The following is a 14967-nucleotide window of genomic DNA, read 5'->3' as shown; positions in this document are numbered from 1 at the left end:
CCTGAGGGAGAGAGTAAAAGAGAAATTAATAATGATTAGATTATTTAATTTTATAATATCTGCATAGAAATAAAGTTTTAGACAAAATATATACATATATATATAAGACAAACAAACAAACAACAACAACAACAAAAATCAGGTCAACTCCTATCTTTAATTTTTCAGAATGGTCACACAAAAAACATAAAAAGTCCAAAGCTAATTAGCTTAATGCTGCATTAAAAATGTTTATAATATATAATTAATTATACATTAATTAATTCAAATTCTATATAACATAGAGTTCTTAAGACTATAGTTAACTGTCATTTAATTTTTAATTGAGGTCTGTCAGATTGTACATAGTGCTAGCACATGATTCAAACTAGATTGTTTTAACTGGAATACTGAATCAAAATGTTGTCATGACCCAAATCATACAAACATAAATTTTTGAATGAGCATTAATATTGATTGCCATTTACATGTTTAAACATTTATTCATTTTCACAGTAAGGTCCTGCCTGTCTGTGGTGGGCTAAGAGAGTGAAAAGACATAAGGGTTGCAGATGACTTGTTCTGCTCTTGCTGATTTTGTTGCAGTGGAATGCATTGTGCAGCCAGGTGGCTGTTGACAATTACGAACACCTGAAGAGCCTTTTGGCACGACACAGTGAAATCCTGTCTGAAAGCAATCTGTTGCATAAACAGCACAGAGCAACTGTAAAACAAAATCAATTTCTAACCTTCTCTCTCCAGCCCAATGACAGAGGGTAGCCCTCTTTCCATAATCATGGGTCTGACTGATGTTGCCCCAGCTGAAGGCCCCTCACCTCACACACCCATGTGACAAATGTTTTATCATTTAGCAGCAGCGCAACAGCTTCTAAGTTTTCCGCAGCCCATTCTGACTCTGTTAATTCAATCAGCTGCATTCTTGGCTGAGCTCCTGAGGTATTTCAAAGATGTATTTTAATACTGTGCAAAAATAATCTACAGCGTTTTTTTTTATTCCACTCTGGACTGATCATTCTTTAGTCTGAAAAATGTCTGTCGCCACCTTAAGTAGAAGGATGACCTTTGTCAAAATGTATTTTCAATATTTTGGAGACACGGCAAATGGTTGTCCTAGAAATGTGATACAAGGGGGCACAGAAAAGTTAACATGGTTTATATATGACAACTGTTTTCTTCTCTTCACAGCAAAAGGGTTCATGCAATTTATGCTTAATGGACAACAAGTAAATACAGCTGCAGCAGTGATTATTAGGGTGCCTAACTGTAATTGCATTTATAACACCTCAAGGCTTCGGTACCATGCATATTCTATAATTTCCCCACCAATTAACATGATTTAAACTATCTTCCACAAATTAGGGGGTTCCTAAAATTTGTCTTTGTAATTAAAGTTCACACAACATCGCTACTCTCAGCACAGGTAAGAACACATTCAGAGCAAATCGTTAACACAGTAACAACATTGGGACGGTTATGGATGCATGATCCTTGCAGGTTGTCGTTGACATGTCTCTTTACTGTGATGTTTCTGTTGTAATTAAACGTTAAATCCTGCCCACTGGTTTTGATGGATGACTAAGAAAGAAAACAAGCCTGAGAAAATCCTGACACTATTCAAATGAAAATGCAAACTGGCATTTCCATTTAATTTCCATTTGATGAGCACTAAATCCATGACATATTTCACATTCAAATGTGAAAGCATAGCTTGCATTTTCAAGTTTGGGTTGTACTCTGTCTGCCAATTTAGCCAAACTGAAAATGCAAGGTCCATTTTACATTTGATTTCACAATCAGAATGACAGGGTTCTGCTTGTAAATGGAGTTTTCATTTTAACTTTGACAGTGGTGTTAAATACCTGAGTCTGGGAGTGTATGAGAAACTATCTTTGTGTTGCACCTATGTTGTCGGGTATTTCTAGACTATGACTTTAATGTTAAGTCTATTTTTCACCATGATTCAAAAGAGATACTCTAAGATGCTTGAGAAACCGAAAGTCTTACTGTAACTGTGCCAAATAACGTGCAAAACCCCACCCACAAATCGATTCTACATTTTCATTTTTACAAGATGCATTTAAGCAGAACCTAACCATTGATTCTGCTGTGATCATTCATCAAGCCTCAGGCTGCACTCAGACTGATTTACAATTTTTAAACGTGACACACTCCTTCATTTGAATAGGACCGCTCTGTTGATACAGCAGGAGGGCCAAAAAACACAGGGTCGTCCGCCAAAGAAGTTGAAAGTGGCTCAACATTCGCCACAATGTGATGCTGTGTCATCTGGTCAGGCAATGTCCTGGCCAAACATGGCATTCCTTGGTTGATTACTTTGTAACATGAATGCTGTATTTCTGCTGTTACCAGCGTGACAAATCAATCAGCATGACAAAACATAAAATTGTTTCCTTTCTTTATCTGTAAAATCCTGCCTCATAATGTAATATTTGTTAACTGTTGTAAATCTCTGTGGAGTGTTTTTGTTTTAGCGTCTGATGATTAGTCAAAGTAGATTTCCTGGTCTCACCAGTACCTGAGGCAAAACTCCCCCACTGCCACCTGCAGCTTTTTTATTTTTTTAAATCTTAGAGCTGTTTTTGGTCCGAACGCCCACTTAGTCAGAACTACGGAAAGCTTGTTCTAGCCGTGCTCCCAAAATACTCTCTTCAACTCCAAGCACTCCTCCACAATACAACAGCCAAAATTCTTCAACACTATTTCAATGCAGGATATTTCACAAACCATACTAACTGGAAAATCCAGGCTAACTATCAGTCTTAATTTCTCTCATTTGGTTTTAAAATGCAGGCTTACAATGATCTGGAATGAGGTGCTACAGCAATCGACCAACACAGACAAGCCTGGTCCTGTGCTTTAAGTCAAATTATTATAATGTCAAATCTCTTTTCACTTCTTTCATCACTTTTTTTTTCTTAAGGCACTCCCTGTTTATGCATATATATCAAGTTAATTTCTACTAAAACAAGTTATGATTTGCCTCAGCTTATTTTTTCTTTATTTGCTGCCATGTTCTTTTGGGGGACACTCATAGAAGCAAGTTATATTTAAAAATACATTTGTAAATTGGCTTGTCAGTCATTATCAAGTATAAAGTCTAAATATGTGGCATCAACCAAAAATGCTTTACAGCATGTTCCATCCTCTTAAGAATTTAATCTATCAGCATTTTCTTTTGCCAAGCAGCCTATCTGGCCTACTTATTAACACTGTCACAGACCTTTTGGTTACTCAGTGTTTGCATTCCTCACACAGCTAAAAAAAAAACAAAATAATGTTCTGTCTACAAAAAGATGATTGCTCTTTCTTTTCTCTCTGCCATGTTGATAATGCTACCTTTAAGCGATGTGCACATTCACGTAATGATTGCTGAGAGTGCGTGTAGGAAGCTTTATAAATAACTCAAGTACTACTCTGAGGTAGGAATATTTTTAGTCCTAATCAAACTTTCACAGTGATTCCTAAGAGTGATTTTAGAATGCCTAATAAATATAGGCCCTGGTGGCTGATACACGATGCCACTAAAGGAGCAACATCCCCATTCCTGCAAGCCGCCATTTATATTTATAGGTAGTTTCATGTTTACCTCGGCTGCATTAGAGGAACTGGTGTTGTCAGACAATGAGGGTCCAGCATGTCACTGTTTTGACTGCGGGGACTTAAAATTAAATTGGCTCAGTTTAAAGTTCCCCTCCATTATAAAATGTGTTTTGCTTATTGTCAGTGCAGCTGGATGTTTGACCTTCACTGTGCATGGCGCAAGTGCAGAGTTTGTTTTCACATTCATCGGCTGAAGGGGGAAATGTTCTCTGCGTTCACCTTTAGCCTCGGTTTAATGTGTACATACCAACAAGTTGGTGACATCACAGCCAGTCTGGAAGCCAATCATGGCCCAAAATGCAACTTAAACAAGTGTGATGTGGAAACTCGAAAGCTCACACACACTAAGAATGGACTCTTCAGTGAATTGGAGAAATCTTGTGTCCACCAGTTAAAATCTTGAAACTGCTAAATATTACTATAATTGAGGGGGAAGGAGTCGATGTAGTTTCAAGAATTTTTAATCTGTTAATTGAACTTTTTGTGGGAAAGTCAAATTCTTCCAAAACAGAGTATTATTATGGCTTAAAACACATATAGAGTGGGCTAAATCACTTTAACTAAACTAATTTTCAAGACAGCAGAATTTATCCCGACAGTTTAAATTTCTAGTTTCTAGTTCAAGTGAGCAAACCAGCTGCTGATGATGTGAAGTTGAGAAGTGTTTAAAAGGCACATTATCCACGAAATTTCCCAGGACACACATTTCCTAGTTATAAAACTGTGGACAAAGGATGTCTTTTCCTTGGCAAATGCAAAATGACCAAAAAATTATATATCTATATTTTTAGACCAACATGAGCAAAACATTTGAATAAGAATAATAAATAACCTGCACCACTTCCAAGGGTATCATCACCATGCATATTTTACAAAATAAATGCTATCCCTTACAGCTCCGCATGGACTGTCAGTAGCAGATGCTTCAACTAAATACAGATATCAACATTAATTATCACTTTGAGCACAGACAGGGCAGAAACTGAGAGTCTGCTCACTAATTCATCTACATTGTTTGTGTTGACAAGACATCAGCCTGATATCTGCAGACAGCTGTTAGCTAGTGTTAGCTACCCAGCGGGGACAGACTGAATAAAGTAGAATCCACACACTGTTCACCAGACTTTCACAGCCTCACATGTTGTAGATAATATCTCTTTAACAAACACAAACAGAGCTCAGATCAGTGTGCAGAGACTTTTCTAGTTTACCCCTCTCATAGATGAGATCTCTACACTGGCGATGAGAAAGACAGAGTTGTCTATCCACTCTTGTCACAACAGGCCTGTGATGTGCAGTAGGTCTGCATAGACTGTGGCTGTTCTTTTTTGTGCATGTTGTAATAACTCAATTTCTATCAAGAAGACTTTTAGAATCAAAAATGGATCATTCAAAGAAAAATCATGACTAACAGGAAAAATCAATTTTTCAAAATAACAGAGCGTTGGGTCAACAGACATTACTGTGCCAGAAATGTTCAGGTAAAGTTGTTGACCTAAGTACCTGATAAGGATGTCACCTGCGTTGAAGGCGACTATGGTGATGAGTGCTTCCATGCCAAACAAAACCCAGGATGACTAGGGTACACTGATATGGCTTTTAGCCTGGTAAGTCAGTTAAATTATGGTGCACTGTTTCAGCCTTCTGTATTCAAATCTAAATGATATTTGGTAAAACAACATAATACCTAGTACCAAAGGTGTACTCACTGTTGGGTGTCTGGGGCAGACCATCCCCAACCATGGACTCTGATTCTATTGTAGAAAAACAGAAACAAAAAAAAGGTCAGCCTTGAAGAAATCGTTATAGATGAATAGATGAATACAACAGGGCGCTCACATCAGCTCACAGCTTCTACCTTGTGCTAAATTTGTTATCTCTCAGATTAAAATAATTCAGAGGCCTCAATAAATAAATTAAATACAATTCCTGGCCAAAACAGGACATCAATGACTCATGAAGAGGAAGTGAATAATTTTAGGACCATATTGTCAAGAGAGAAAAAACAGAGCCGTCAGCAGTCAGTTATTATTTGGCTTTTCATTAATACGAAATACATACATAAAATCTTACCTCTGTGAGCTCTGACGTGCGTCTGAAAGCAGTTATAATACTTATACTTCTTCCCGCATACCCCACATACATAGGAACCTGCAGGAGAATACAAAACAGTGTCATAAAAACAAAATGACAGTATTACCAGGGGTATATGCATAGAGCATATTTGATTTTCATAAAATTTAAGATCTAAGTTCTCTGTCATCTTCTGAGTAATGCCCATAATAACTATCGTGAGGATGTATCTGCCATTAACTTATCTAAAACCAAAATATTGCAATCAGTTAATGTTATGTCACATCCCCTGCAATGTTTACTTTCTGAATTCAAGTCAATCCTTCCCCTCAAAATTAACTGAGATTCCACTGAGATCTTTTCTCAGCTTTTGTTGCCTAAAAAGGGAAGAATTACTACAAATCTGATTAATTGATTCAATTAATGGGAATGTCCTGAGCCAAGATTGGTATCAGGGATAATCAGGGCATTTTTAACTGGTTAGTATCAGGCTACATAAAGCCAGCTTCCATTTCCAAGTCTTTGTTTATTGTTTATTGTGCTTCAAATATGTGAGCTGTCAAAAATGCTAAACTATACTCCATTAAATCTGCGAGATGAATGTTCTCAGGCACAAATTGGAAATCCCTTAAAATCTGAAGCAAATACTTCTAAGTGGCAACATCTATATTCAGTTACCAGTTTAATAGGTACACCTCACTCGAACTAATGCAGTTTAGGTTACAATGTTTAGTTTTACAGAAATGTTAATTCAACTTAATGGTCATTTTAGAGGCTGTAATTTGATGTGCTATTGAATGATTTATAATAATGAGATGAGCTTCTAATATTTTGCCCACCAAATTTATATTCAACTAAATATTGGAAACACTGGAATTTACATGGCAGTAGGATTTACTGCAGGGCTGTTGACTTGCATTAACTTTAGCAAAGTGTACCTAATAAACTGGCAGCCAAATCTGGACAGAGTAGCTGTAACCACATGTACACGTAGACAGTGTATACACATGTAGTGTGCAAATGATTTCACAGAGGAATCTGCTGAGTGGGTGTGCTAATATTTACAACAATCATTTCCACCATCTTGTAAGAGCTTTAAGTTTGCAAATGAGTGGGAAGAAGACTCCAGCATGAATGAAACTCAGACTACCTCTTTAAGAGAAAAAGACCGACATTTTCTCATTTAGCCCCAATGGTACAGTCTCTAGCCAAGCACTCAGTGTTCGTTTTATTCATCCAGGTTTTTAGATACCTGTCTTAAGATTTCAGCTGCCACCCGATACATGGAGATGAAAGGAATTTAGTTTGTGCTCACAGGATTGGAAAATGACATTTAAAAAATTCAACAGCAACAGTTTTCATGGGGGCCATTTCTTCTGTAGAAAATGCCAATAAGAACTGTTCACAGCGAGGTTTGTGGATTTATTCTGAGTAACCAGAACATGGTTTCTGAAAAGAGACACTGCTGCTGAATTTTTTTAATGTCATTTTCAAATGCTGTGCAGCCTGTTCCAACAGTCAGGAGGCAAGGCCAGGGTCAAGGGACACCAGGCGTGACTGCAGTCAATAAATGCATGTATATTACACACACCTATGCATGAGTCTGTGCTCTTCGTTGGAGGAGGAGTACCAAGGGCAAACATACCCTCGGACTGAGCTCTACGGGATCCGCCTCCACTTGCTCCTCCATCATTTCCGCCAATGACAACACAGATCTCAGCAGGGTTGGCATCACCGACTTTCCCGTTGCTCGTCTCCGAGGTCCCAGGCTCTTTCTTGACTGTGACAGGTGGTGGACTAGTATTCTTGGTCGTTGAGGCTAAGGTTGGTGAGGGGCCATCTGTGGCCACACTCCCACTGTCCGCCTGCTCCTTCCCAGGATTGGGTGCCTCTTGTGCACTCATGACTCCGCCTCCTCTGAGCCTGTGCTTCTGTATGAGAGGAAGACACAACAGAGAGACAGAAAAAGACTTTACTTTATGGTCCTGTAACAATATACGGTCTTGACTGGAGCATGATTTGTAGCCCAATATACAGCATCGGTTCTAAGCATAGTATCAGCTCTGCCAGGTCAAACACAAATGTTTTGTTTTGAAACACTGCAATACAACCAATATCAGAAAAAACAGTTGTGTCTATATGTCAGCTTTGATTTCAGTGAAGTACCTAAGGGCAAACTGCAAAGAATAAGCATTAACCTGCATCTGACAACTATAGAAAACCGAAAAAAATACCCAAATTGAGAGACAACCACCTCTCTTTTTCTAAATACAGTCAAGAGATGGAGACACCTGTGACAACGTAATTTTGAGGAACAAAAAAAAAAAAAAAAGGCCAAATTTCGTGCTGTTAGCGATGAAGAGCAGAGTGGCTTAGCTGTTCATAAGTGACCTCTGATGGCATAAATTCCACAGCTTTGTGGCACCCAAATGCTCTAATTTCAGAAATATCCAAATTACACAACTTGCCACTTCAGCACAAGGCTATAAAAGGCCTTGTCAAGAGAATGTGCTCAAAATGCAACCAAGCAAAACAGAGTTATGCCAGGATGACTGATATTATGGAAAGAGGGAAAATTGGTCTTCTAATAATAGCACACCAATACAGCAACAACAAGCCTTTTCATAGCCCAAATACACCTTCCTTTGGATATGATACACAACCGACAAGCCTCAGCAAACAGGCCTATGAACTGGATAATGTTCAGACAAAGCATCTTTTGGGTTTCAGTTTCATCAGTAGAAAAATAAAAAGCTAAATCATACAGTATGTGCAACACTTGAAAGGCAAACACAAAAGTAGATTTTATATCTAACTGTAAATTCTGTGTGCCATATAAATCCACAGCATGCTTAATGAGAACTCAGTCCACTTATATGTCTTGTCATGAACCAAACTGTTGGTCAAAGGGGGAAATGTGACCTAATGGTGGCCCTACAGGAAAGGTCAGGGGATCACAGAGGCCAGTAGGACTCATCCTCTGGGGCCAAATCATCATGGCAAACCATGCATTTAATGGCAAGCAATGACATTTAAGTTAAATTTGAGCATTTCCATTTTAGCTTTCTCATCATGAAAGAAGATTTTCAATATTTATTTGCTATTTTCAATGATTACCTATGAAGCATTTGTGTGTGTTTCAAGGTATTTCTTATTCACCAGTGATGTGATAAGATGTACGGCTGTGTAAACCTGTGTAATGTCAGCCACACTGTCCACTGTCCAAGGAAGAAAATAAATACGGATGTTGAAAAGAGTAAATGACCCAAGTACCACACTTTACTACAGAAGTGAGCCAGACAGCTGCTAAATATCAACCAACTTATACGTCAGGTTCACACCGCTTTAATCGGAGGTTTATAACCTTTAAATTTCAGGGCTGTATCTCCCACACAATTCTTTCTAAACGGGCAATCCTACTCAAATTAAAGCTGAGACTTGGCACTTTAACGCAGTAGCCATTATTTTTCTTTATTTATTTATTTCTTAATTCAATTTGCTGAAGCACAGATCCTGAAGAACAAAAAATGTTTAACTGTCCAAATACTTAAGAGTTTGCACTGCACATAATAGACACTAAGGAATGAATAATCATAAATAAGTACTGAAAAAAATATAAAGCATAAAAATGAAATGATTAAATAATCCACTAAACATTCAAAACTCAGTTCATCATTATGAAATATTACCTGTTTCTTTTCGCAATAGTGGTTTATGGCAAGTTTGTTTTTTATTTCACAACACCACTTTTCATCTTTTCAACTTAGACAAACAGAGCAGACCCAATTAGGTGACTGTCTGTCTTCTCATTCAAACCAAAGCAACAAACAATCACATGATTATTTATTCATAACTGTTTATTCATAATGTCTTGTTCTATAGATATATATATACACATTATACATACATACATAACCTAAACTGGGTGCATGAACTCACAAAGAAACCTTTTGGGTCAGCAAAGTTAAGTCACTCATTTATTGTCTACGCAGCAGTGCCAAATTTTACATCTCAGTGACATCATAAATTAAATAGTCAGTCCTACATTTTCTAGCTTTAGGACTGAACAGTCATATTGAAAAAGTGAATTCTTGACATAGTTGGCATTCACCTTTAAGTGCCTTGTTCAACAATATCTAAAATGTTGCTGCTGAGGGCATTTTGACGATGGCAAAAAGAGCTTAACACACTGCAGCTTAAGAAAATACTTGCAAATAGACAAAACTCAAGCAAATTACGAACAATCTGGCAACATGTGTGCTGCAAATCCAAAGAGGAAAATGAGCTACAATGTAACAGACTTCAAAAGTCACAAAGTATTGAAAAAATGTGTCCTTGGCTGGTTCATCACTTTCTTGTGTCCCCTGGAAACACTTCTGTTCCGTTTTTTCTGTTGTTGTCTGTGCTATTTTCTGTGTTTGGTTATGTTTTGTGTATTTGCAAGGCATGTGTCGTCAAATTGAGCAAGATATTTTCTTTATTTGCATGTGTCTTCTTGAGCTCCAGTGCGCTGAGTTCTCTTAACCACCACACATTTTCAGATTTAAAATCAGCTGTGGAGTTAAGGCAACAAAATGCTTCTAAATGTTTTGTTTCAGATTGTACGTGTACCTACCAATGTTTTAATAAATATCATTCAAGCATTGATAACTAAGTAGCTTTACTCAAGAACTGTACTCTGGTAAACTGTTGAGGTGCTTGTACCTTACTTTACTGTTGCCATTTTGTTACTAACGGCTTCTACTCAACTACATTTCAAAGGGAAATATTGTACTTTTTGCACCACCACATCTACCTGACAGTTACAAATTAACATTTTATATTTTTAAAAAACATATAATAAGCTTATAAAATACAACACATTGTCAAGATTAAGCCATTGGCCCCAACCAGACACGGCTGGGGCCCCTCACCATGTTTAAAGGAAATTAACCCACTAAACTTTTCACATGGTTTTATTTAAATGTTTGAGCCACAAAGATGTAAGACTAAATGATTATTTCATAGGAAAAAGGAGAGATTAAAGTAAAGTCCAAAAACCTAAAAATTTGTGCAGCAGAACTTTGTTTTTTCTTCTTTCCTCTCCCATTAATCATCTCATGGCCACTCAGATTTATCTGGTGACCCATAAGAGGGGTCTGACCTCTTGGTTGAAAACCACTGGACATAACTCCATAATTGTATCTTAAGTATAAAAAGTAGATCCAACTCAACCAGCTACAACAATACAACACACTGTTGCATTAATATCTCCAATGTAATAATCTCATACATAGTAAAAGATGAGTCACAGGAGACATTTTAGTGCAGACCTAGTACTTTTCCTTTAGAAAGGGAGCAGGATATTAGTACTGTTTGCTCATAACTTGCTCATAAAGAACCCAGAGCTCACTTAGCACTAGCAGCTTGTTCTGTAGCTGACAGGAGTCAGTCTGTGGTCTTGAGTCCCACATGGACACAGTGGCCAAGAAGGCTAACATAAGCCTGTGTGGGGCTAGAGAGGACCATAAGCTGCCTCTGACAGCTGTGAGAAGGAGATCGAGCAGTGAAATCAATGCTGGAGTGACAATTCTTTGCTTCGGATATTTTATGACTGTTTGGATATCCGCTGATATTGATCGGCTCCTGATTGATCGGAGTATCCCTACTGTGGAGGAAAACAAATGCATCTCATTGCCTCCTTAAACAAAAATCAAGTGTCTTTTGCCAACTGTAATCAAATTAAATAATGGAGGACGCATGCGTGGCCGAACTGGATCAATCTTTTTGTCATCCATGTAATATTTCCTGTGCAACATTCTGAATGCATACCCCGACTATATGAAATGCCTGTTGTGGCCTGTTTTTCCTCTAATTATAGTCAAAATGCAAAATTAGCCATCTGGCCCTCTGTTCTTTCATAGTCTGAGGCTTCTGATATACTGTAACCTACAGCACCGTGGCAGAACGAAAATCTAAACCAGATGCACATTTGCTTGATGTTCCTTACAAATACAGCATGACCTAAACCAACAAAAACAAAAGGCCAACAGAGGAGATAAACACTACCACAAGACCAGGAAATATAGTTAAATTAAATCATCAAATGTTATTTGCATATCAAGGATCTATAGATAGTATCAGTGTAACAGGCATAAAAGTAACCAGGCGTAGGTGGCAGTGCGATTTATGTCAATTTATTAAACTAGTTTTTTCTTTGTGATTTGACCCAGCTGTGTTTTAAAATGTCAATGTATGCATATTAACCACAATATATTATATCACTGTACTAAATTTATCTAGAGTTACAGAATAAGGAGGTTAGGCATACAAGGAAAACATCTCTAGGACGTACCTCTGTTCAGAATTCAGCGCTTAGTCGAGGTACTTAAAATAATTGGCCTATATTTGGGCAGTACTGTATCTGCCTCTGCACAATAATGAAGTAAATCAATCACTGTGCTCGGTTAAAGCAAAAAAGAAAAAAAAACTTGTGCCTCTAACTTAGAGGGATTTTCTTACTTCGAATTGTATCTTACTTTGCCAAAAATCACTGTGCTCTGCATGTTAAGTAGACTGGAATAGAGATTCCAAATATAAAATACAAATTTGTTTAAGGCTCATGAAAATGTTTCCACTCTGGAGGGATTAAAAATAGGAATCAGCTAAAAACGGGGGATGGAGGGGGTCACTTCAATCACTGCTTTCACTGCATGTTTGTATTATCCAGAGCAGAGTCAGTGACTAGGAGCAAGGGTTGACCAAAACCTGTTTCACACTAAATGCTTTGCCTGCTTTTCCCTGTTTCTTTAATCAAATGCACATTTTCCTGCCCTCTATAATAAATGTCTTCCAAGATGGTGTATGACCAATGATTTCAAAAAGCAATAATGCAGAGAAATGGATAAATCCACCCCCCACCCCACCCTACCCCCCCTCCTCTCATACACACACACACCCGGGATGCTCTGGAAAAAGAAACTGTGTCGTCTAGTAAAATTCCATCAGCATACACTCAAAAAGCACCATAAAAACCTTTTCAATCTATATGTTAATGCCACGAATTAAAATTTAATAACAAGAGATATTGAAAAGCAGACTTGAATTATACAAAAATAAATCCTGAAAGATCAGGCCCCTAAAATTAGAAATTCAGGGCGGCATCCGGTCTGCTGCTAAACCCTTGTAGGCTGGCAGATTAAATTTTTGATGAAAATCAAAATTACACTGCACACTGACGCAGGCGCAGCAAACCTGGCACTATTGTGATTTATGGATTCATTAAACCCGCGGGAGTTCCACCCCTCCCCTTTTCACTCAAAGAAATGAGATTTGCTTTGCTGAAAATTTGTATTTTCAGAAATGCTACTCAGGCTCTGCTCTACCTTCAGAAAATGGTCAAGGAAAAAAAGAAGCTTCTGTGTACATAACCACTGCACGTAAACAGGCCTAATTTTCATTGCTGCAGCAATTGAACGTCCTTATGCATTATTCATGAAACCAATAAGGTTCATTTTTACAAAGGAAGAGGCAGGAAAAATATGTGCAGAATGCACAGAATTTTTTTTAATGCAGCAGCCCCAACCCCTGAAAAGCCTTTCCCTAGAGACTAATTTAAGTGAAGCCACTTTCAGACATTTTCAACATGCCACTAAGAAAATAGGAGAACATAAAATGTTCACTATGTTTAAAAGGATGTCTGTTTCAGCAGACACATCCAAGCACAAATCATGAATCTGTAATTGTACATTAACAAAAAAGAATTGGCAAAACATCAAAGCCAGAAACTGTTTGTAGATCAGCCTCTGCCCTTTATGCAGAAAACAAAACCTCTCTACAAAGTTGATGACAATTAGAGCAGCAACTATGTTTCAACCACTGTAACCCACAGACTGTGATATGATCCCTCACCATCTTGTGTTTATCAGATCCTGGAGGGACAAGTTTCACCTCTCTATCCAAACTATTTCGCTCCAAAAATCCTCAGTGAAACAAAGCTTTTGTTCATTAAACTACTGACAGGCCAGCATTCCTCTTACCTTACTTAAAATGAGAACACTCCCAGAATACAGTTCCCATTAACCAAATCAGGATTTAAGGTGTTTTTCAGTGCACTGCAGCATTATCCCTGAGAGCTTTATAACTTATTACTTGGTCCTTCAGGTATTCTGCATATAAACATTCCCATCACTCACAGAGTGATCCAACCCTATTAAACACATGACACTGGTTGCCTCTCTTCACTTCTGTACTTTAACTGAAACTGCTGCATTTTGATTTAGACTTTCCGAGCAAAGGTCAGAATTTACACCCAGATTTTTGCATACCAGCCATACAATTTCCACCAGCTCATTGAATTTATACAGATTTGAAGGTCAGCATTAAAATCACCCACAGCAAAATGGCCTCCACAGTTTCCCTTACATTAAAATAAAAGCAAGCCATGCAAGATGGGAAACTGTTTGGCGTCTGCAGGATTAATATAAACAGTAGAGGCACTGGTTGTGATTGTTTTTCCTGCCCTCAAATTATGCTGACTTGGTCTTTCTTCTTCCAGTCCTGTTCAGTACACTTTGGATAGTTATTTTCCGCTTACACATTTCCAATCTCTAGAAATAAAAGTCCAAATTGTTCCATGTTTACCAAGCAGTAAATTATAACTGTATGTGTACACATCAAAGCACACAAATACACATCCATACAAAAACAAACAGAGGGAAACAGCAAAATTACAGTTGATGTGTATGATAGATTGAAGAGATACAGGACAGACTGAACAGATTTGAGTTTTTTTCTTTTTATGTGTAACTCCCAGAATGCAATCACATCACTAGATTTCTCAAAAGACAAAAATGTATAAATCTTTATCAAAACAATTCAAGGCCAGAATATTAATAACAGAGGAAAAGGAGCAGAATGAACTTACAGTGCTCTGAATGCAGTTTTTATAAGGTCATTTTGCATTAATTAGCATGATAAGCACATGGAGCTTTTCAATTTAATTTCATTAACGGAATACGCCTACTCATTTCAAACGCATTACAGCATGTGTATCCATTCGCATAAACTAATACACAATACAGTAAACAAGTCTCAAAACTAGTCTCATTACAATTTTTTAATTTCCTCAAAATGACTGCCTACAGGTGGCGCCAATGACACACAGATTTAAAACCCTCTCGATCTTCCTAAAAATAAAAGTCGAAATGTATTTTGAGCAGATGACACTTTGGCGGTTTTCCTTGACCGTCTACATCGACCTCAGAGCCGTCAAATACAGCCAAAAGTGCCATT

At 37.7% G+C, this 14967-nt stretch overlaps 1 protein-coding gene across 6 annotated transcripts in view; it reads right to left on the bottom strand.

The window, feature by feature from the left end:
• The window catches only part of znf618 (zinc finger protein 618), a 32033-nt gene that overhangs the window by 16069 nt on the left and 997 nt on the right, over positions 1 to 14967 (bottom strand). For 4 of the 6 annotated variants that reach the window (XM_018662937.2, XM_018662939.2, XM_051072917.1 and 1 more), the window contains 3 exons: positions 7286 to 7625; positions 5695 to 5772; positions 5331 to 5375 (listed from right to left, as the gene is read on the bottom strand). In XM_018662937.2, coding sequence (XP_018518453.1) covers positions 5331 to 5375; positions 5695 to 5772; positions 7286 to 7598 — 436 coding nt within the window. In that variant the 5' untranslated portion in view covers positions 7599 to 7625. The remainder of the gene's footprint in view (positions 1 to 5330; positions 5376 to 5694; positions 5773 to 7285; positions 7626 to 14967) is intronic. The other 2 variants (XM_018662938.2, XM_018662942.2) reach the window with 1 other exon arrangement.

This window comes from Lates calcarifer, linkage group LG9 (assembly GCF_001640805.2).
Source record: "Lates calcarifer isolate ASB-BC8 linkage group LG9, TLL_Latcal_v3, whole genome shotgun sequence".
Taxonomy (NCBI): Eukaryota; Metazoa; Chordata; class Actinopteri; family Centropomidae; genus Lates; species Lates calcarifer.
Note: the sequence above shows the minus strand (reverse complement) of the source record. Positions and strands in the feature narration are given on the sequence as shown.